Raw genomic sequence first — 25,002 nt, 5'->3', positions numbered from 1 at the left:
TTTATTTTGGGGTTGGGGAGCATTTTCTATAATAAACAGTCCAGCTCAATATGCCACCAAAAAACTGAAGCAAGAAGATGGAATAAATAAACCCAGAGGGCAGGGATAGAAAGAAACAAAGGTTACACTGAGAAGGAAGAATGCCAATGATGAGAAAAATGTGTGTTAATGACCCTGGAAGACAGACCCGTGCCATCAGTTTGCAGAACAAAGCACTGGTCCATTCCACAGGTGCTCTAGCACAGAGTCCCTAATGAGGATGGCCCCGCCCATCAAAGATGGAGACATCCCAGTTTTAACATCAGGCTGTCAAAGTGAGAGATACCATTTGACAGAGAGGCAAGGTTTCTAAAGGCATTCATAAAAGCCTTCCTTCCTATTTCTGAGTACATTGCAAGTGTATCTCACAAGAACAACTCCAAGCATCCAACAGTAATTAGATGCTAGAATAATCATGGCTCCATCTGTAGGACTTTCTAAGACACGTGTCCCTACATTTTAACACCTTCAAAGCCAATAGCATCTTAGGATTGGCTGCCAACCAGATGGCAGTCCTGGTTGGTATTGTAAAAACCTACTAAGGAGACCTTCAAGAAGATCCAAAAACACCCACTCTGTGCACCTCTGATTCACTATATATCTCTGCAGAATGCCTGGTGGGGCATCCGTATCAGCTTCTAGAGTGGTCAGCTGCAGGCTCATGCCCAGAAACTGACAGGGATGTGCTACTGCAAACATCTAATGCTTCTGGCCCCACCACATCTCACTGAAGTGAACAGGTTAGCTAAAATAGAAAACAACAACCACCAAATCAAAACCAAAAAAACCACTTAACTTGATAAATTTAAGGAAAATGTTGGCAATAACTGCTAAACTCCAGCACCCTATGACAGAAAATAATGAAGCATCATCTATAAGTGACACTTAAAAGAGCATGAACTAGCCAGGTGCTAGTAGCTCACGCCTGTAATCCTGGCTAATAAGGAGGCTGAGATCTAAAGATCTTGGTTCAAGGCCAGCCTGGGCACGAAAGTCTGTGAGACTCATAGCCAATTAACTACCAGAAAACCAGAAGTGATGCTGTGGCTGAAGTGGCAGACCACTAGCCTTGAGCTGAAGAGCTCAGGGACTGTGCCCAGGCCCAGAGTACAAGCATCACAATCAAATAAAATTAAAAAAAAAAAAAAAGAGCATGAACTGGTCTATCAGTTGCTTTTTACTGGTCCACAATGAAATGAAATTGACATTGTCCTAAGACCCAAGTATATATGATCAGCAATTTACTATATTTTGCCAAATTATCCCAATCTAGTCCATGGTAGACTGGAAGAGTTTAAAGAACTAACCATTTACCTCAGACAGTTGGATAAGTTTATCTACAGGTCTACACAGAGGCAAAACGAGGATGTAAAACTTAGCCACAAAATTGATCACTCTCCTGTTTCAACCAAACTAGACCGATGTCTGGAGTAAACCACCCCAGTCCAAGACATCTGACTTGCTAAGGGACAAAAAAAAGTTTGAATCAAACATTTAACTGAACCGGTAACATGGTTCCATGGCTGAGATCACAAAAGTATTAAGAGGTTCCAATGAGAGTTTTTCCCTGTCACTCAACCTTCCATCTACTCCATTCCATCCATTACCTCCCCGGCATTATTAATGTCTTTCTTATTCTTTCAGAGTTTTCAAATGTACACACAGTGGAAACACACATACATACACTGTATGTGTGTGTATGTATATATAATTATTGCCCCTTCTTTAAAATTTAAGTATCCCAAAAGACTGTCTTAAATACATGATTGAAGCCAGGTGTCAGTCGCTCACACCTGTAATCCTAGCTACTCAGGAGACTGAGATCTGAGGGTTGCAGTTCAACACCAGCCCAGGCACAAAAGTCCATGAGACTCTTATCTCTAATTAACCACCAGAAAACCAGAAGTGGCTCTGTGGCTCAAGTGGTAGAGCACAAGCTTTGAGCTGAAGAGCTCAGGGACAGTGCTGAGGCCCACAGTTCAAGCCCCATGACCAACAACAAAATAATAATAAAATAAATACATGATTGAGCTCTTAGGGAAAAGGAAAATGTAAAATGCATCCATTGTCAAAAATGAAAAACTCTTGCTTGCATCAGTTATCTGCTTGTGCCAGTGTCCTGGTTATGCAGAAAAGCCTGCTGTAAGAATGAGAAGAAATCTGTTCTGAGAGTCTTCTATAAAAATGAAATCACAGAAAGGCAGAGCAGAAAATCCTTACTCCTCTGAGGTGCACTTTAACTTACATTTAATCCTAACAGTTGTGGAATACAAGGGAAAAAAATCCTCCTGGAAAACACCATGCCGTGTGGATTTGGGGCCTAGAACGTAAAGTACTTGCTTAAACAAAGCTCCAGAGGAAAAAAACATTAAAAATAGTCAGCTATGATAAAATAAATGAAAATAAATCAACAATGTCTAGAAATGCATGATATGCTTGCTGATATGAGAAACAGCACACAGAAGACAGAAGACTGTGGACACACAGTGTGAAAGAGACCTTGAAGCTACATTTGAACAAATCACCCAGAATGCATGAGAAAGAATAAGAAGCCAAGATGGAGATCATGATTTTGAAACCGGAACAGTAGGATAAGAAAGTCTAACCCCAGTAATTTTTATCTACTGGCTTTATCATGTGGTCAATAAGTGTCCCAAAACAAGTGTCTCAAAACCCTCACATAATGTGTTATCAATTTACAGACAAGCCAGCCTATTAATAATTCCAGCATATGGGGCAGGCTTTAGAGTAAAAGCAGCAGTAGCAACATCAAGATTCATCAAAATAGTTCTAAACTGTCTTGAGGCTTTTAATTTTTGTTAAAAATCCAGAGTAAATTCTGTTGTTCCCTTCTTTCCTCTTATTTTTTTAAAGGTGTTTAACTAAACCTTTTGTCCTTTGAAGAGCTTTTCATGTGAAGAATGCAGTGTTCTATCATAGATTTATTCTGACTCCTGAAATTGGGTCATTACTAAGTAGAACATGTGAAATTTCTACTCACAATCACACCCTATCCTTTGTTTCTACTTAGTATCTTTAGTATCTTTTTCCATATCTTAAAGGGTCAGTTTATAATCTCCCCACTAGGGTGTGAGGTCCTGCTTTGGAGAGAATATAGTTTTGCCTTACATAATTCTGACAGAACCCCCTTAGTACAAAGTACCTAACCTCTTTGTTAAAATGATAAAAAGAATATCCATTAAATCATAATAGACACAGACTTTGAACTGTTTACCACCCTGCATACCCACAACTATTTAACATGGATTTCCTCAACACACTCTGAGCCCCAACATACATGAAACACTATCCTATGTACTAGATATACAATGATAAGGAGACAAATTACCCAGTGACAACCAACAATGGCTTAATGAGGTACTAGGGACAACTTATGAGGAGGGGGTGGTGGTGAATAAGTGCTTCCTATAAAGCTCATGGATGTCAACAGAGCTCTGGGGCAAGAGTGTAGTAGCTGCCTGCTACACACAGAAATAATGCCCTTGGCCATGACCAGTGTGTTGTAAAATAATCCACAGTGACCAACACTCCATTTTCATTGTCTCAAAAGGTCTCAGTGGTGGGGTAGGCAGTCTGAACTTGAGTCTACATACCTACTTGCACAGGGTTTTTCCTGGTTAAACACTGTTCTGTCCTAAACCTAGAGCGGGTGTGGCTTGCTTTCTGCTAGGATCTCATAGGCTGTACTTTCTCAGTTCCAGATTTTGTATTGGGAATCCAATTCTACTTGACCCTAATGGGAATCTAGTTCTACTTTACTGTTACATATGTGGCTTGAAGCCTGGACCATTTTTGTTGCAAGGGGTACTATTTATTGATACATAATATCCATAGTGTAAAGTCACACATAAGTATATAACTTGAACAATTTTCTAAGGTTAAATGCCTCATAATCTATACTTAGATCATGAAAACAAAAGTATTACCAGAACCCAAGAAGCTTTTGCATGTCCCCACTGATTATGTTTGAGACAGGGTCTTTCTTCCTATCCAGAGACAAACAGATCTCAACCCTGTATTTAGGCTGAGAAGTGTTGCAAACTTTTCTACCTGGCTCTCCTTGAACTCCAATCCTCCCATTTTCAGGATTAAAGGTGTGAGTGACCAGCACTGGTTTCAGATTCAAATTTTATAGAAATAAAATCTCATTAGATAGACCCTAGTGTGCCTAGCTTCTTTTATTTGATACTACAGAAGTGAAATTTATTCATATTACATTTAGTTATAGCCAATTCATCCATATTATGGTGTCATTAATATACCTGCTGCTGATCGGTAGTTGCTATTTACAGTTGGGGCTATTGTGTTACAGTCTTGTTTCTAGTTCTTACACAAATATTAAAAAGCTCTAGTTCTCCCTTGCCCTTCATGACTTAAACTTCTGGACAAAATGAAAAAAACAGACTGGATTTTCTTTCCACCTGAAACAACAATAAATCAGGAAAAGGATAGAGAAGGACAGATTTAAGACACTAGACATTGGGTCAAGGAGGAAGGTAATTCCTGGGACACAGAAAACAAATGAGTCAGTAGTACAACTGTCTCTAGGAATGATGCAGGGAATAGGAATCCAGAATGTGACAGATCCCTCTAAAACGAAGGGGCTAGACTTGAATCCAAAAAAAGATCCAGGATCCACCACCGTTCAATTCAAACTATCTGTCATTTGATTTTAAAAAACCAATGCACCAGTGCCAGTGGCTCATGCAGATCATCTTAGCTACACAGAAGTTTGAGATCTGAGGATCTTAGTTTGAAGATAACTACGGCAGGGCTATCCAGGAGATTCTTACCTCCAGTTAACCACTAAAAAGCTGGAAGTGGAGCTGTGACTCAAATGTTATAAAGAATGCCAATCTTGAGATAAAAAAAAATTAATGCTAAAGGACAGCACCCAGGCTCTGAGCTCAAGCCCCGGTATGATAAATAATAATAGTTAATGAAACCAGCAATAATAACAAATTAATAATAATGAGGATTGGGGGTAGGGTGGGTGACATTAGTAGACAAGCCTGACTCCCTGACTCTTCATTTCAGAAGCATAATGGATAGTGTCCTTTCTTACTTGCAGTGTGTGTGTGTGTGTGTGTGTGTGCGCGCTTCCGAGAAAGGAGAAAGAGAGAGAGAGAGAGAGAGAGAGAGAGAGAGAGAGAGAGAGAGAGAGAGAGAGAGAGAGAGAGAGAGAGAGCAATCATTACAGCAACTCCAAATGTTCAGGACAACCATCAAAGCATATTTGGAAGAGTGTGACTTGGAGTAGACAGCATTCCTTGAAGACTTCCACAAGCGTGATCTACTGACCAGCGCTTTTGGCTTGTGTGAAACTGTCACGGCCTACTGTGCCCCGCCCTATGACCAAAACAGGACCAAAACAGAAGACACACTTTAATGAGCTCTCTAGGTGATTCACAAGTACACCAAAGCTGGGAAGGTGAGAAGCTACGGTGGTAAGCCTCCTCTCTGCCATTAAGTCTCCCAAACTTCACAGATGAGGCTGACAAGGTAATTTTTACGCTCTGGCCAAGAAATAACCAAAGGATTACCTCTGCACTGAGAAAAGTTAAGGGAATAAAATATAGATACAGGAGACAGAAAGCGGGGTGGGGGGGATAATTGAGAGGTGTGTGCACAGATCTAAAAAGGCAGCAGAAAAAAAGCACAGGAAATGAAGAACCAAGAGAAAGTGAGTGGAATTGAGGTAGCTGGGGGCCTGAAGAGAAGAACAGAGGAGACAAGGAGTCCCAGGTTTGGGCCAAATAACCAGTAGCGCCATTCACAAAATCTGAGCACCAGTGAGAGAGCGAAGAGCGTAGTAATGAGCATTACTTTGAACTCTCCAACATTAAAGTTACTTTTAAGACATTAAGTAGTGTCTCCAATCCAGGGGTTAGTGGTTTAAAAGTGTCCACAGACAGACTGCAACTTAATGGGCCAGCTGGCTCCTCGGGATCCCTTCCCATCCTTCTTCTCTCCCCCTCCCTCCCTCCCTCCTCTCCCCTCACAATCTTTCTACCTTAACATCCCAAGTACTAGGACTTTAGGGTTGTATCAGAGGCCTGGCTTGCATTTTTCTTAAGCATCTCAAGTGATTCTGATATAGACCAGGAGTAAATCACACTTGGAGATATATTACAAAAGATCAGAACTTCTCCTGAGCTCAGCAAAGCAGGGATATAGCCTGTTCTCAATGTTAAAAACTGTTCAACTAACAGGAAAAAAAAAACACAAAACTAATTTGGAGCTTAGAAGGTCAAATTAGTGAATGAAAATGTAGAATTAAAAAAGATAACAGAAAGTATAGGAATTATCACATGCTGTTTTTAGGTGGGCAAGAATGAATATAACTAATATTATAGTAGTAATTTGTGAAGGAAACTGACAGTGAATAGTGATTTGAGAAGTAGAAAATTGGCCAGGATAGAAGGAAAGTCACATGAGGATTTACGTGGATGGGTGCTTTCCTTTTCATAAAAGATCAGGAAAGAGGTGGTGCCTCTCAGTGCTGCCAAGAGGTCAAGTGAAATGTCCACTAGAGGAAGTATGTACTTCTTAACCTTGGAACACTTGTGGCAGAGATTGAGCCTAAGGGTGAACAGAAAAAAATGGGTTAAAAAGTAAATGAATGGGAAAGTTTTCTAAAAATATTTGAGTGCCTGGGCTAAGGGGAAAGAGCTAGCCAAAGGGAAAAGGAAAATAATTAGTGGCATGATAGAACCCACTGTGTGAGGAGTAAAATGTAACCAGCCAAGAAATGAACCGGTAATGGATGATAGAGATAAGTACAGAAAGCAAGCACTGCCAGAGAGCACCATGGACTGAGTTGCGAGATGTGAGACCATGAATGTGAATGTGCAGTAGTACTTAGTCCAAATGGCATGTGTATGATCCTGCACAACTTTGAAACTTGAGAAGCTATAAATTGTTGAATGGCTCCAGAACAGAGCCTGAGACCAGACGAGCAAGGCCAGGCCAGCAGTGAGGAAGAAGTGTGGGTACAGAGCTGAAGGAAGGGTTACATGAAGCCCAGAGGTGGCAGGTACAGGGCTCAGGGCAGATAAATAGCCGAGGGCTGTCATTCTCAATTTAGGCTGGGGAGTTTCTTAAACTGCAGGGCTAAGACCAATTAAATTAGAACCCTCTAAGGAAGAGACTTAAGTACGTCTATAGCCCCCATCGTCTTTTATACGACTCCGAGGTGCAAAGGAGAGAGTCCTAGGAAGACTTAGGAGAGACCTAAGGAAGGTTCAATTATGTTACAGTAAAAACAGAAGAGTGCCCAGGGGAAGCTTCTAGAAAGATCAACAATTATGAAATAGCCTGACACATAAAGACTGGAAAGAAAAAAATGGTATCAGTGGTAGGAGAATGGGGAGAAGAGAGTGAGCAGTGGTATTATCATCTTTATTCAAATATTGCCAATTGCCAGAAACTAAAACTCAGAGCAGGTGGAGAAATTCTCATACAGATTTCACATGCATAGAGATTACTTCCTGGGTAATTTTTCTGCCCAGCTCTGGAAGAATATATAAAGGTGATTTAAAAGAGCATGGGCTGGGGCTGGCTAGGGAGGTTTTAAATCCAAACCTACCCAGCTTCTGTGCCTTAGGGCAGGTTACTTCAAGTTTTTTGTGTGTGTTTGTTGTCTGTTGTGGGGCTTGAACTCTGAGCCTGAGTTCTTTTTTTTTTTCATATATTTTTTATTGTATTTGTAATTGATAGAAGGGTTACATTCATCAGATAGAAGATGCATTACTTCACAAACATTGATACCCTTTCTCATGTCTTGGTCCCCATTTCCCTCCCCCCCACCCCCCCACCCCCCTCACCCCTCATCTTGTTTTCCCCCCCTTCCCTATCTGATTTCAAATAACCAAAAACACATATATACAATATATCAGATAAGAAGATGAATATACTGTAACAATATGAAATAACCAAGGGACAGCAAAACAGATGAGAGATAACAGTATATTAAGGACAACAATCACTCATTATATAGCTTTTGTTTCTGTATCCTGGAGGTCCTTTCATTTAGCATCATACTATATGGTCTTATGTATCTAGGTTTGGTTCTATTGTAAATCTCTGCTAGGAGGGCCCAAGGTTTCTACTGATTATGACAAATGAGAGAAATCATTGAGCCTATGTTCCCTTGAGTCTGTCTGAGCCTGAGTTCTGTCCCTGAACTCTTCAGCTCAAGGCTAGTGCTCTATCACTTTCAGTTTCAGCATCACTTTCAGTTTTCTGGTGGTTAATTGGAGATAAGAGTCTCACACTTTTGTGCCCAGGTTGGCTTTACTTAGCCTCCTAAGTAGCAAGGATTATAGGTGTGAGCCAGGCACCCAGGTAAGTTTTTGCTGCTGTTGTTGGTCTAAATGAGGCATAATAAGTTTCTATAGCACTGAGAAGTACATGAGATTAAACTACAAAGGAAGCACTTAATGATAGTTATTGTAGTTATTGTCCACACACTAAAAAAAGAAATGAAAAAGAAAAAAAAAACTAAGTTCAAGGATGGTCTTCCACCAATTAGAATGTCTCTGAATTGCCACAGTTCTGAAAAGAGTTTCAGAGACATTAAAATACTGATAAGTCATACCCCAAAATGGAAGACTAGATGCTCATGTATTTTTGTTTTTTAAGATTCACATACATTTACATTAGTCATTTATGTTGAGTTTTCTAACATAAAACTAAGCTCTTGGGCATCAAGAAAGACTAGAAGGGAGAAGGTAAATGATTAAATCTATCAATTATGGTTAAAACAGTCAGATCATGTCATAAAATATAATGTAAATTATGTTCAATGTTTAGATAAACATTATAGTGTTTTTTGTTTTACTTTGGGTTTTTTTTTTTGTTTTTTTGTTTTTTTGCCAGTTCTGGGGCTTGAACTCAGGGCTTCAGCACTATACTTGGGCTTTCTCAAGGCTAGAACTTTTACCACTTGAGCCATAGCACCACTTCTGGCTTTTTTTTTTTTTAATATATATGTGGTACCGAAGAATTGAACCTGAGTCTTCATGCATGCTAGACATGACAAGCACTCAATTGCTAGGCCAAACTCCTGGCCCCAACATTATGTTTAAAGTTGAAATTATACTTGGGCACGGGTGGCTCACAGCTACTCAGGAGGCTGAAATCTGAGGATCATGGTCAAGGATCATGCCCAAACCTGGGCAAGAAAATCTGTGAGATTCTTATCTCCAATAAGAATAAACTAATCAGAAAAAGCTAGAAGTGGCACTGTGGCTCAAATGGTAGACACTAGCCCTGAGTACGAAGAGGCTTAGGGAGAGGGGCCCAAGGCCCTGAGTTTGAGCACTGGGACCTGAAAAGAAATATTTAGGAAAGTTTTACAGATATCAAAAAGTACAAAGCAAATGTGAGCACAAGAGTAAGATTAGTAAATATCATAAATTAGTTATAATTTAAAATGGTCTGTTACAGTTGTTAGGTTAGGTATTTTGTTTTGTATTTTCTTTCAGGCAAATCTCTTCTTTAAATTTAGATGGGTTCTCATCTGGGAAGTCAGCATTATCCTGGCTTCTTTACCTCCTTTATCCTCAGATGCATCATTCAAGATGTTGGCTGTGAACTGACGAAGACATTACAGACTTTTTTGAGATACAGAGGAGTACTTTATTTTATTTCTGTGTTGCAAGAGAGCCAACCTTACATTTTACCTTTATTCTGGTCAATAAAGTTTGTCATTAAATATGAAAAAAAAAGATGTTGGCTGTGTCACATGCCACAGAACCCCCCTTCAGTTGTAGATGGCATAGAGAGGGAGCCACTCTAGGAGCTGAGCCACAAGGGGGGCTTGCTGCTCCTCTGGCAGGAAACACAATGCACAAAGTAACTGCTGGTTCCTAGGTAATTCCAAGGAATAGCACCTACTAGCAGGAAGACGCCTAGGATTTCAGAAGAGACTGTACTATACATGGCTTTACTGACAATTCTATCTCTGGGATCTCACATAGACTCCAGAGCAAAGGCAATCGGCCAACCTTCCTAGGCCACTGAGTTGGGAAGAGAGCCCCCCACCCACAACCCCAACACCTGAAAAACCCTCACTCACTGGCATCAGGAAGAGCAGGAGCTGCAATCAGGGATTTTAACAAAAGTCAGTGCTCTTAAAGTAACAAAATTGTTACTTCAATTAATGTATCAAAATTAGATATTCATATAATTAGGCATAATTAACAACAAAGTGACACAATTAACTACAGTAACAGTAACTGATGTAATGTGTCCAACTCGATTTTTAGAAATCTGATTTTAGTATATTTTCAGAAACGCAATGGGCCTTCATACATGGCTAATAAATGGCTCTGACTTCACCTTTAGTGAGCAACATGATCCTGGGCCTTAAGTGAGCAGTGAAGGGTGGAGGGTTAGAAAACTCCAATATATGTCAATATATGAGAAATTATTTCTAAGTTAAATTTTTAAGTTGGGAGTAGAGTCACTGTCCATACCCACCCCCCTCAACAGCCTAACAGCCCTGAAAATGGAAAGGGTCGTGATCTAGCACTGTGCCACAAGTAAGACCGCCAACAGCTAGAGACACAGGAATATGGGCACCTTTAGGGTGTTTTCTTAGATATTGAGATTTGCTTAAAGGAATGGATGAATCATGAGCCACAGAGGCCTTCAGGGTCCTTCCTTTTTTGTTGTAGGCTAGAAGGACATCTATTGCAGGAACACTTCAAAGAACTCTAAATGGCAGTTAAGGAGTGAACTTGTCAGTTGCTTTGGCTTGAAGAATCCTAACAGCCTCTGGAGTGATGGAATGGATGATGACCTTAGGCTAGCTTGATTGTTATTCCAGAATCCCAGTCTCTACAGCCCTTTCTGCTTCTTTCATCATGGTAGCAGAGTACTTCAGCCTTTCATCTTCTTGTCACACGCAGGCAAGAGATGTCAGGTGGAAGGAAAACCCCCTTGGAGACAGGCAAGATATTGAACAAGGGCAGCTGTGTGATTCCCCAACTCCCTCCTTCCTGCCCAGGCAGCTGGCTGCAGCTTCCACAGCAATCTTGTCTATAGAGCTCTTCAAAAGGGAGGCACACTCAAGAATTCTGAGGAAGAAAATAGCTTCCACAAGGAACAAAGGTCACCTTGCAGACAACTCCAGACAGTGCTGTTTTTATTGTTCTGCTGTGTGATTCAGAAGAGAACCAATTTATCTGACTCCAGGAATTTACCTCCTCTGCTCCACACCACCACTAAGCTTGTTAATCTTTCCCATAAAATTAGGCTGATTGCTATATCAGCAGGCACCCACTCCACACAGATCATGCCAGCAATTCCCAATGATTAAAGGTCTTAGTGGCCTTATGACTTCACTCTAGAAGCCTGTTTGTTCAATGTTTATGATCGGTGATCACCACTAATATTATGGTCATAAAGCATTCACTTATCACTTCAAAATGATACTGCCTTAAAATGGGCTTCATCAGCAGCCCAGAGTGTCATCTTCTAGTAGTTCCTTATCTTTGCTGACACAAGATTCCTCAGAGAATGAAAAGAACCAATGGCCAGTTGGCTACATAGGAAAACATACTATTTCCTCCACACAGTAAAGTCACACACTGCAGATCAGCAAGTCATCTCCCGTCTTAGAAAATAAAGGCATTTTTTTAGGAGTTCTCAAACAACAAGACAAAATAAAAACCCAGTTCACTAAACTGTTGATAATGGAACTAGCTCCACTGCACAGAAAATGAGTAGAATATGGTGTTGAGGTGATACCAACTAAGCAAGCAAGGTCCTAGCAGATAAGAGCTTACCAGAATAGTTCTCAGAACCAGAGCACCCTAGAACACACCATGAACTTCCAAATTGACCCTCCACACTAAAATGAACTAAGGGGACTGTCTTATCCTCCCCTACACAATTTCCTAAAACTATTCTTGTAAAGCTAACCTTAAGGATTAAATTAAATGAATCCAGGCTAAGACATAGTTCAGGGGCAAAGTGCTTGCAATATCCTGGATTTGATCCCCAGCATCAAAAAAGAAAAGATGACAACAACAACAACAATAAAATTAAATGAATCAATGTCTAAAATAAAACCCTGTGGATGAATGCAAAGTAGAGACACTGTTTGCTCTGCTTTGGTGAACCAACTTGGGATTTCTATCCCCCAAAGGACAGATCTAGAAGTGATGGTGATTTCTGGAAGAGCAGGTGATCATGGTGGGAAACATTAGTGAAAATTCAATTTCAGTGAAGACTCTAAAGGTTAAAAAAAATAGGCCAGGAGTTTGGCCTAGTAGTAAGAGTGCTTCCAGAGCATACACGAAGACCTGGATTCCTCGGTACCAGATACATAGAAAAAGCTGGAAGTGGTGCTGTGGCTCAAGTGGCAGAGTGCTAGCTTTGAGAAAAGTCCAAAGACAGTGCTCTCAGGCCCTTAGTTCAAAGCCCATGACTAGCAAAAACAAACAAACAAAATATATAATGACATATCCTTATTTTTATTTTAACTTGCAACTGTTTCAAAGGGGAAGGGAGAAGGTAAGAAAGTAACAGATGGAAAGCCAGGTGGCACATGCCTAAAATCCTAACTATTCAGGAGGCTGAGATCTGAGGATCATGGTTCGAAGTCAGCTAGGGTACTGAAGTCCATGGGATTCTTATCTCCAATTAACCACCAGAAAACCAGAAGTGGCACTGTGGCTCAAGGGGTAGGAGGGTAACCTTGAGCTGAAGAGCTCAGGGACAATGCCCAAGCCAAGAGTTTAAGCCCCAAGACCGACTTAAAAAAAAAAAGTAACAGAGTGGATGTTATCAAAGTCCAGTCCAGTATATATATGTATGTGTATGTGTGTGTTTGTATATATACATGTATGGAAATTTAATAAAACCCTTTTATATGATTAACTTTATTCCAATAAAAGAAAAATCCAAGTCTACTAAAAAGCATCCCAAATATTTTGACTATCTACCTACCTTAAACCCCAATTACTGTTATAGACTAGTTTAACGAATGAGTAAAAAGCCATAATTGCTCCTAGAGAAAACCCAGAAGGCCATTTATTTATTCTACAAATAACAACTGAAAGCTGAATGGACTATAAAGATCTGGAAGTAAAATAAGGCATCATCTCTACACTTAAAACAAAACAAAGTTGGTACGAAGACGGTCCCTGACAATATAAATGGGTAAACCCAATGTACCATGGCCATGGAAAGACATAGTAGAGAACTAAAGGCTAAATTGAATTGAAAGAGTGAGGAGGTAGTTGAGCAGAAAAGAAAAAAAAAATTAGGAAAAAGGAGAGAATTCTAAAGAAAGTGTACTGTTTGTTCAGAGGAACACACAAAATTCAATGCTGCTGAATACACAGGTACAGGGGCAGCTGTGCTCCTAAGAAACTGTGCATGCCCCGTTAAGAAGTTGATTCTGTGTTCCTTAAAAAAATCATCTGCAGGGGGCCAGGAGTGTGGACCAGTGGTAGAATGCTCGCCTAGCATGCGAGTTTGGTTTCATGGTACCACATACATAGAAAAAGCTGGAAGTGGTGCTATGGCTCCAGTGGTAGAGTGCTAGCCTTGAGGATGCTCAAGGACAGTCAGTGTCCATGCCCCGAGTTCAAGCCCTACGACTGGCAAAAAAAAAAAAAAAAAAAATGGGGGCTGGGAGTTTGGCCTAGTGGTAGAATGTTTACTTAGCATGCATGAAGACTCAGGTTTGATTCCCTGGTACCACAAACATAGAAAAAAGCTGGAAATGGTGCTGTGGTTCAAATGGTAGAGTGCTAGCCTTGAGAAAGCCCAAGTGCGGTGCTCAGGCCCTGAGTTCAAGCCCCATGACTGGGGAAAAAAAATTATCTGCATGGCTAGGCGCCAGTGATTCACTCCTAGCTACTCAGAAGGCTGAGAGCTGAGGACTGTGGTTCAAAGCCAGCCTGGGCACAAAAACCCATGAGACTCTTATCTCCAATTAACTACCAAAATGGCACTGTGGTTCAATTCAAGACGTAGGTTTATGAGTGCAATGCATCTTGATTCCTGTCACCCCTTCCATCATTCTCCTCCATCTCTCCCAACTCTACCTACCCTCTCAAGTTACCACACTTTCCATTCATTTTCCCCCCACCCTTCATTCTTCTCCTCCAGCCTCTGATAAAACATGTTGCTGTTTCATTTTGATAAATTGTAAGTTCATTGTTCAAAGGAGTTACACAGAAAGCAATGGGGAGTCAGAGTTAGATTTGGAGCACATGGTACAAGATCAGTGCTCCTGAAGGATGAAACGACAATAAGACACCAGGAAGCAGAGACAGTTCCCACAGTCTAGCTACGTGGACATAATGACATAATGTGGACACAAAAAGAATGTAGGGGAAAGAAAGAGAATGAATCCAAAGAACTACCATTGAATATTAAAACCGATTACAATATTAAATTTGTTCTTTAAAGTTAGTACATTATAATCCAATTCTATGTGCTTCCAAAATCAAAGCTAAAGGGGCTCAACTGAGTGCCACAGTCCTGTAGCAAAGATCACAACTGATCAACAGTTGATCCACGTCCAAGGGCAACCTCAAGATTAAACCTAGAAAAAACATTTACATTCCACCAATTCTTACAACACCTAATATAGTTGTGAGTTTACAGTGACAATCATACTACCCCTGTATTCAAAAGCTAAAATTCAGATTAAAAACACTAGTTTCTGACAGCTAGGTTAATCATAATGATCTTGATGGAACAATTATGTAAATTCCATTCAAAAGTTATGCAACCAGGACAAGGGGTACACTTACATCAAAAGCGTATTTGGAGAAAGCAGACTTCACTGAAAAAAAAAATTTTGAAGAAAAGCACTTTGCTGCACCTAAGGATAACATATTATGTGTGGATATAATAAGTATTTCCACATACACCTAGAGCCTCCAGTCATAAATAGAGAAGATAAGGCCTAATACCAAGCATTAGGAAATCATGGCCAGAGGGAAAAGTGACACTCAGAAAAGAAGGGAGAGGAGACAAAAGAAAAGTGTTATACTCTGATACTCTTATCACCAAACCAGGAGTTCTCTTTAGAGCAAAAGGAAAGAAACCTGGTTTCAGACTTTTGCATGATTTCACCTCAATCCCCAACTAACAAACCTTGGCTGAGCCTCACAAAAATAAGAAAGTAGAACAAAATAAAACAAAACAAAATCACCAATGAGGACTACTTAATCAGTTCTGCCTGCAGATGACTGAATCAGTACCTTACTTTCAGGAAATAAAAAACTTCTGAATAAGTTTCCTGTAAGAATGTACTACTATTTGAAGTGTGAGACAACTAAGCTTTTATTTGATACTAAAATTGAGGTGCAAAGTAGTTGGCAGCAATATCCTCATGTAAAGATGGTTTCCAAATATTGGAAATACTGTATTTCTACTTAATATGTTACTACTTCCCTTCCTTACCCTGCCCTGGCTTATAGGGATTGTAAGACTTTTGTATGAAACTAGAAGTACTCCACTGAACAAGAGTTGCTCACATCTGGTTAACCAATTCCAGCTCTACTTTTATTTTATTATAAAAGGATGAAACAGCGTCTGTCTATGTGACACACACTGGTGTGCAAGTTGATTCTCTCCTGCCTCAGCTTCCCTAGTGCTGGGATTACAGGAGAGTACCATCAGACCTGGCCTGCAATTTTTTACTACAGGGTATTCAGCTCTTTATCTGATTTTAAGAAGACAGTAAAACATCAACTCTAAATAAGAAAGCTGCCATTATTTCTTTTAAATAACCAGTGTTAAAACTGCTTTTTGTACTTTTTCTTAAGCAATTACAATCTTCATTTTAACTATTTACAGCTCACAAATTATGTTGCTTAATGTAAAGCCCAGATATTTAGAGACACAGAAGTTTGTTTGTTTGTTAATAGGCTTTATTTCTACCAGCTGCAAACATAAATTTTCAGGAGAGCATCAAACAAGCATCAATGTCTGTTTACTTTATTTACACTTTGCCCTATTTCAAAAACACTGAGTGAGGGGCCAGACACAGGCAGCCCCTGTGATAGGATCCACTAAGGATCCTGTGAATCCAGTTAGATAGGATTGTGATTCAAGTCAGTCAAGTAAAAAGAAGTTCACGAGATTGCATCTCAACCAATAAAAAGTGAATGTGGGGCCAGGAGTTTGGTCTACCGGTAAAGTGCTTGCCTACCATGCACACACAGAGTCCGGTTTGATTCCTAGGTACTACATACATAGAAAAAAGCCTGAAGTGGTGCTGAAGCTCAAGTGGTAGAGTACTCTATCCTTGAAAAAGTCCAAGGACAGTGCTCAGTCCCTGAGTTCAAGCCCCAGGACTGGCAAAAAAAAATCTAAAAAAGTGAATGTGCAGGGCAGATGCTATGTAAGAATCAGAAATAGAACTGTGGTCCAACCTGGGTGGAAAGTGAGACCCTATGTGAAAAACAACTAAAAGCAAAAGGGGCTGGAGCACAACTCAAGTGGTAGAGTACTTGTCCAATAAGTGCAAGGCTCTGAGTTTAAATCCAACTAAAGCAAAACAAAGATTTAAAAAAAAAAAAGGACTGAGCAACATAAAATATGTGGAAATCACAATCAAAGAGTATTAGCCCAGTAATTTTTTTTTTTTTTTTGCCTGTCCTGGGCTTCAGCTCAGGGTATGAGCATTGTCCTTGGGCTTTCTCAAAGTCAGAGCTCTACCACTTGAGCCACAGCACCACTTCTGGCTTTTTTCTATGTATGTGGGACTGAGGAATCGAACCTGGGTCTTCGTGCATGCTAGGCAAGCACTCTACCACTAGGCCAAACTCCTGGTCCCTTTAGCCCAGTATTTTAACCAAAATAATGTTTTCAAAGTTCTTTAACTTTGTGTGTTGAATGTTAAGATTCAACTAAAATCCTGCTAAACAGAATAGGGAAAGAAAAAAGGGGCAAAAAAAAAAAAAACCCACACAAAAACAAGAAACAAAAAACAGTCACTTGTTTAAAAACAACTCTTACATGAAACTGGGAATTGTCTTTACTACAATGGGAAAGACAGTAAATCATATATATATATATATACATATATATGTATATATACACATATATACATACACATATATGTATATATATAGTCCTTGAAAGGTACTTATTTTTAAAAAGTAAGATTTAATTTGGAAACAAATTAATATGCAGATTATTTGCTTTATACTAAGTTATCCATTTCAAAATTGCATGCACAAGATTCTTATAACTAGTACTTCATTCTGTTATAAATGAACTGTGGGGACTGGGAGTTTGGCCTAGTGGTAGAGTGCTTGCCTAGCATGCACAAAGACCCAGGTTCGATTCCTCCGTACCACATACATAGAAAAAGGTGGAAGTGGCTCAAGTGGTAGAGTGCTAACCTTGAGAAAACCCAAGGACAGTGCTCAGGCCCTAAGCTAAAGCCCAGGACTGGCAATCAATCAATAAACTCTGTGTGTGTGTGTGTGTGTGTGTGTGTGTGTGTGTGTGTGTGTGTGTGTGTGTGTGTGTTTGTGTGTGTGTGTGTGTGTGTGTGTGCGTGCTGGTCCTTGGGTTATTTCTGAGCTGTTTTGTTCAAGTCTAAGGCTCTACCACTTGAGCCACAACTACACTTCCAGCTTTTTGGTGGACTTTTCAGGCTGGCTTCAAAAGGTGATCCCCAGATCACAGCCTTCTGAGTAGCTAGGATTACAAGCATGAGCCACTCAAATGAATGGGTCATTTATTTCTTTGATTTCTTAACTTTTCAGAAACAGTTTGTTGTCAGTACGGGGTAATGTTGGGGGGTACTAGAAAATAAATATAATGTCTCTCTACTCTATCTCATCTAAGCTGTTTGCATGATTCTCAGGTCCTTCAACTAGGATAAGAAAAAAGTTCACTGTTTATTATGAAGCCCCCCCACACCCATAAAACATGTGTTATTTGAAAATATTAACACATCAGCAATGTTAATTTTAGATAAAGATGACATTTGCCATGATGTGTATGTATTGGTGGAGGGCAAACAGGATGGTGCCAGGTGCAAAGAAGTCCGGTTTTCTCCAGGTGAAGTTATAAACTTACATTTCAACCTCAAATAGTTACTTAAAATTATAAAACAAAGATTTAAAGCGAAAAGGTCAAAACAGAGTTAGAGAGGTTTTCCATACTAGTTAATAAAATGTTGTTATTTAAAATTAGAATTAAGACCAGGGCATAGCACACATTGTAAGAGTGCCTACCCCACAAAAGTGAGGCTCTTAGTTCAACCCCTGGTTGGGGCAAAAAAATACCCTAAACTAACAGATCTGTACAAAACCTAATGAATATATGAAACAGCACTGAAAGCCCTGAAATACACTGAAGTACAAAGAAGAATACAGCCTAGGAAAAAAGACAGTATTTTCAAAACAGCAGGAGAACCAAATGGTCATTTGATAAATGACTTGGGGAGAAGTGGCTACATATTTAAACAAAATGAAAATTAGAGCAAAAGACTGAAAGAATTAAGAGCAACTTGTAAGAAAGATTAAGGATGAAAATTCACAATACTAAAAGGAAATAGTAACTGCCAATGAAAAAAGATTTAAAAATTACTACATCGAAGACAGAAAACAAAAGAAAAGACTTATCTACCTAAAACACACATCCATACGCTTTTTTCAGTGTTGAATACATGTGTGAAGTTGAAAACAGAAACAAACAGGTAACAGAGGACTCAGCTTCCTATTAAAAAGATGAACTCAGCAGCAGATTGCAGTACGAGCAAGGAGTATAAGTACATGCCTCACAAATAAATGTAGCCAGCAAATGAATATATGAAAAAGAGTTCAATGGTACTAATTAAATGAATGACAATAAATACGGAAAGACTGTGAAAAGCCCGATGTTAATAAGGAAAATGGATTTGTCAAACAAAATTACCTACTAGGACTATGAACAGATACATTTGTATAAGGCAATATGTAGCCATATTTAAAACAGCATCACTTCAGGATAATTCCTCTTTCAGAAATGTAAACTAAGGAGAATTCATCACAGGGTCTGAGAATACAGCTGAATGACAAAGTGCTTGCCTTGCATGTAGAAGGCCCTGGGCTAGATCCACAACACCAAACATACATACATACATACATACATACATACATACATACATACATGCATGCATGCATGCATACATACATACATGCATGCAATAATCAGAGTTGTATGATAAACTGGAAATAACCTAAATGTTAATAGCAACAAATATTAGCTGATAAATTAAAACCCTATGCATGTTCTTAAAATGATGGTATTCATACATCTACTGTCATGAAAGCAATACTCATGTCACTTTATAGCCTCATGTGAGCAGCAGCCGTGGCTGTTTTATTCTTCACTCTTATTCCTAGCACCTAGAACAATCCCTGAGCTAAACTGTTTCTCAGAACAATTTACCAAATAGATGAATTTGCAAGGGAGGTTACAGAACAATGATCATAATATGGTCCCTTTCTCTCCCCCCTCCTCATTCCCAAAACAATATAATTGGAAGGATATTCACAAAAAATTCATAAAATAATGTCTTGGTGTATATATTACAACTGCACTGTCCACATTTCATTTGGGGTGCTTGTTTGTTTAGGATTCCCCCTCCCCAGTCGTGGGACTTAAACTATCCTTGGGCTTTCTCAAGGCTAGCACTCTACTACTTGAGCCACAGCATTATTTCTGGCTCTTTCTGTGTATATGGTACTAAGGAATCAAAACCAGGGCTTCATATATGCTAAGGCAAGTATGCTACCACTAGGCCACACTCCCATTCCCTGAACCGCTCTACATTTCTTGTATGAGGTGTTTTTGGTGTCAGTTCCCAGCTTGGCTAGGGCTCTACCACTTTGAGCCACAGCACTTTTCTGGTTTTGGGGTAACTGGAGGGAGATAAGCGTTTCACAGACTTTCCTGCTTGGACTGGTTTTGAACCACGATCTCAGATCTCACTCTCTAGAGTACTTAGGATTACAGGTATGAGCCATGAGCCACTGGCACTGACAAGGTTTTATTTTTAAGAACATATACACTTAAAATGAACTAGGGAATGTGTCCACTGACTACACTTCAGAAACTCCAAATACCCCAATCAATACTAGGAAAATGGTCACATTTTCTTTCACTTTCCAAGAAATATAAGAGTACCTTTGTATTTTGTACAAGTAGCATCTTTCTCCAGTACCAGGAAGTTCTCGATTATATTAAGACAATGCAAAATTTTCCCAAAAGAAAGGCACACATCTCTGTATTAAAACGTGGTGGTGGTATTGGGGAAATCCCAACAACGAACTCATTTCTTAAGCCTTTCCTCTTCCTGTACAACTTACTCTACTGCTAGTATCAGTTCACTATTTGTGTGTGAGAAGGTCCCCTCTTTCTTTTTGTAGGTTAAGAAGCCCACACAGTAAACGTTCTCTACACAATGCTTTATTTATACAGGCAGACTTCATTTTAAAGACATTCCATTGAAGTATCAAAACTAGCCAAATGTCACCCTGCTCTCGTTTATTCACTGGCTTTATCTGGAATAATCTTACTTGGGTTTCTATCATCTGCCTCTTCTAGAATGTAAGCTCCATGAGGTCCTGCTCATCCCTGAATCTCCAGCCCAAGCCCGGGGAACTGTATCTAGTAGGCCTCAAGCAGCACTTGTGACATAATAAGAAAGGAGAAGGGTGCCAATCTAAAACAAGGCAATGAATGAAGGGAATAAAACAACCATGCCGAAATGTCCCCACTACCATTTTCCCAAGCTCTAATTCAAGCTCGGAGGTTGGGTGGACATTTATTTTTTTTCAAGAGGGACAGGTGCTTCACACCCATCCAAGCACATACAGCTTGTCCAGAAAGAAGAAAATCCACAGGGAGGTGGCCAGGTCGCTGGAGGGGAAACGATCGTCACCTTGTCACCATAACAGAAATGTGGCCCATGGGGCGAAGGACACAGAAAGAGAAAACACCATACATACATCTTGGCCCAGATGAAAGAAAGAAAGGAAGGAAGGAAGAAAAAAATCACACGACTCCTCAACACAATCAAACCAAGCTCGGCACCCTTCCGCCTGACACGTAGGAGCGGTCTCGGTTCCCGGGGCTTGGCAGGCTCCAGCGATCCCCGAGTCCCTTCCTTCTGGGCTCCAGCGCGCATCCATCCCAAGGACCCTCCGGCCCCACAGGTTCAAGGGGAACCGCCTGAGAACCTGCTTCCTCCACCCCCACCCGAGCACAGTCCCCCCCCCCACCCAAGCGCCAATGTCTCCCAGCCTCGCCTCCCCTCCAAAGGCTCCGATCCTCGCCACCAGCTTCCTCCGGACGCCCCTCACTCACGTGTAGATGATGGACATGAAATGCATCAGCCACAACACCAAGAAGAGGATGAACCCGAACACGGCCATTCCCTCCAGGGCCAGGTCCAGCAGCGCCATCCCCCGGCCTGCCGGCCCGGCCCGGCCCGCTCCGGCCGCCGCTGCGGACAGCGCTCGCACAGGAGGAGGGCAGGGTGGGCGCCCGCTGCGGGGGCGCGGGTAGCGAGAGGAAGGTGGGGGAGAGGAAGGGACCGAGGGGGGTGGGGACGGAAGGGGCGGGCAGGGCCTGCGCGCCCCCGTCGGCGCGTCCCCGCCGGCGCGCGGTCCTCAGCGCGCTCGCGGCTGCGGGAGCTGCGGTGGCCGCTGTCTCAGAGCCCCGGCTCGCGTCTCCAGACCTCGGCGGAGCCACCAGCCCTACCAGGCGCCCCGCGGCCCTGCCTCTCCGTCACCCAGCTTCGGGCGGTGTAACTCCACCGGCCCGCTCCGCCGACCCAGGGCTCCGCGCTCTAATCGAAACCGGCGGCTAATGCCCGGACTCCTAGGCGCTGCCTGCCCAGTGCCCGCCCTGTCCCCGCCCTGTCCCCGCCCTCCGGCCCCGCAGCGATCCCTCCCTCCGGGGAGGCGGAGCTGCCGCGGCTCCCCGCCCACCCCGCGCGCCCGCGGGCTTCGAGAGCGCGCCCCTGGGCGGCCGCGGCTGGACGCGGGCCCGGCTGGCCTCCCGCGCCTCTCACCCGCGGCCTGCCACCTCGCCGCCCAGGCGCCGGGGACCGGCAGCCTGGCAGCCTGGCCTGGCCTGCCTCCTTGTCCTGCTCGGCGTCTGCTCTTCGTCTGTCTGGCTGTCTTCTGGGACGCCCCAGAAAAAGACCCAAGCGGCTCCTCAGCCAGTCTCCAAATCTGCTTTCCAACGCGGTGGCAGCAGCCTCCCCTCCAGGGCACAGCTTGGAGCAGATAGGCCCTCCTCGGGGCCATGTTCTCGTGCGTAAGGGTCCCCATCGCTTCACTTCCCCAACACCCAACACACACACACACACACACACACACACACACACACACACGCATACACGCGCGCGCACACGCACCCTCCCTTCTCAGTGCTGCGAATTCTTGGATTCTGTGCCTGAAAACATCTTAAAAGACATTGTTCAGAAAGAAATGTATTCTTCCTGAAGAGATATATAGCAAGACCAAAGACATCTGCTAAAAAGTGCTAAGTAAGGAAACAGTCACAGCCATGCCAGGACCTGCCCAGGTGCTGGAGGCCAGGGGGCTTCTCAGCCATTCTTGCCTCTCTGACTTGGGAGAGGGGATTCTCCACTCAGTGCTGGAAAAGCCTAGTGGTGAAAAAAGGCTATTCATTAAATGCAGATACCTAGCCTCAAGGTAGAGCAGGAAGGGCTCTGCTTGTGACAAAAATAGCCTTACAAATGGACATTTGGGGTCTGACTCTTATCCTCCTGGTGGGGGAAGGTGAAGCACCCCCCCCCCTCCGGTGATGAGTTGTGCCTGCATCCTTGGAAATAAGCACTTGGCTGGTAGGTTACTAGGCCTGCCAGTACAGTACCCAGGACTGGAAGCCTCCTGTGACCCTGCCCCCTATCCTGAGTCTATTTACATCTAAACCAGCTTAGGCACCAGGATGTCACTGCCATGTGTTTCTATGTTCATGTCCTGACTGTTCTCCCAGTAGCATGGCAGCCTAATTCAGCTCAATTCAGTTGAATTGGTTTACTGATATTGTAGCTCTTGTTTCTGTCACCTCTGGCCTGTTTCCTGACTGTACTGAGTGTTTTCTGGCTGCTGGTCCTTGAGACTCCAGCCCACCATGTAGTCACTGGCCTTTTATTAACACTCCAAGATTCAAACTGGGGGAAAAAAATGTATTCTTTATCTGACTTATGGAACTGTAACCCCTTTGAGCATCACCTTTATAGCAGTGAAAAAATTTAAAGACAATAGATTATAAAAGATAGTCTCCCAACTGCTGAACTCTCTTGAGATTGTGCTGGCCACTTAGGGTTAGCCACAAGTGGCTAAGGAGGCACTTGAATTAGAACTCTTTCAACTGAGCATGTGTCATTGTTCACAGATCACTCACATACTTTAAGTTTCATGTTGAAATAATGAATTTTGGATATATACTGTCAAATTCAGTTAGGTTCACCTTTTCTTTGGGGGTGGGGGGAGTCGGTTGTGGGGTTTGAATACAGGGCCTTGGCACTCTCCCTGAACTCTTTTGCTCAAGGTTAGCAGCTTCCACTTTGAGCCACAACCCTAATTCCAGTTTTTAGGTGGTTAACTGGAGGTAAGAGCCTCACAGACATTCGTGCCTGGGTTGGTTTTGAACAGGGATTCTGAGATCTCATCCTCTTAAGTAACTAGGATTATTGAAAAGGACCACTTGAGGACCTCCCCTCCTCCCCATTCACCTTAAAAAAAAAAAAAGATTAAAATGTGACTAGCTAAAATCCACTAGCACAACGATGTTCATTGAAGCACAGTTTACCATAGCAAAGATATGGAACCAACCCAGATGCCCCTCAGTTGATAAGTGGATAAACAAGATGTATTTATACTCAATGGAATTCTGTGCTGCTGCCCCATTTGTAAGGAAATGGAAAGACATAGAAAAAAATCATATTAAGTGAAGTAAGCCAGACTCAAAGGAACATAGGCTCAATGGTTTCCCTCATTTGCATTAATCAGTAGAAACCTTGGGCTCTCCTAGCAGAGATTTACAATAGAACAAAACCTAGATACATAAGGCCATATAGAATGATGTTGAATGAAAAGACCTCCAGGATATAGAAACAAAAGCCACATAAGGAGTGATTGTTGTCCTTAATGTACTATGATCTCTCTCATCTCTTATGCTGTCCCTTGGTTATTTCATATTGTTACAGTATTTCACCTTGTTATCTGATATATTGTATATTTGCGTGTTTGGTTATTTGAAGTCGGATAGGGAAGGGAGGAAAACAAGATGAGGGGCGGGGTTGGGGGGAGGGAAATGGGGACCAAGACATGAGAAAGAGTATCAATGTAGGTGAAGTAATGCACCTTCTATCTGGTGAATATAATGTAACCCTTCTGTTAATTACAATAAAAATATATGAAAAAATGTGATTAGCTACTAGAAAAATTTTAACTATACATGCATAATATTTAACATTAGAAAAAAGAAGAGTTCATCTGAGGAATGAGGGCTGGGTGAGGCTGGAGGGTGAATTGTATGTAAGCAGGACAGTCTCTGACTAGCCTGGGTAACATTGAAACTGTATCAGAAAGAAAAGCACAAAAGTAATTTAGTATTTGTCCCAATTTTAAAACAGTGCAGGGAGATGCTGGTGGTAAACGTTTCCATTTGTTTCTTTAGCCTGCATGAGTTTATACTGTTGTTCAATTGTTTTATGTTTAAACAGTGTTTATTATTTCAAGTGACTTCCTTTTAAATAATCTATGACTTCCCTGGAGAGATTTCAGAATTGAGTTCAGTTTCGGAAAGAAATTGTTTATTTTATTATTGCTATTTATTGTAGTTGATAGAGATGGAGCTACCCAGAGCTAGGATTTAAATGATAAACTACCATCTGGAAAAGAGTGTAAAGTTTACTGAGAGCCA

General features: G+C 41.6%; 1 protein-coding gene across 1 annotated transcript in view; it reads right to left on the bottom strand.

Moving 5' to 3' along the window:
* Positions 1–21,890, bottom strand: part of Ugcg (UDP-glucose ceramide glucosyltransferase) — a 44,326-nt gene extending 22,436 nt beyond the window's left edge. The window contains exon 1 of the mRNA XM_090330433.1: positions 21,406–21,890. Coding sequence (XP_090186559.1) covers positions 21,406–21,503 — 98 coding nt within the window. The 5' untranslated portion in view covers positions 21,504–21,890. The remainder of the gene's footprint in view (positions 1–21,405) is intronic.
* Positions 21,891–25,002: the final 3,112 nt, after the last annotated feature.

Source organism: Megascapheus bottae, chromosome 3 (genome assembly GCF_031878675.1).
Source record: "Megascapheus bottae isolate mThoBot1 chromosome 3, mThoBot2.hap1, whole genome shotgun sequence".
Taxonomy (NCBI): Eukaryota; Metazoa; Chordata; class Mammalia; order Rodentia; family Geomyidae; genus Megascapheus; species Megascapheus bottae.
The sequence above is the reverse complement of the archived record's forward strand: the minus strand, read 5'-3'. Positions and strand labels throughout refer to the sequence as shown.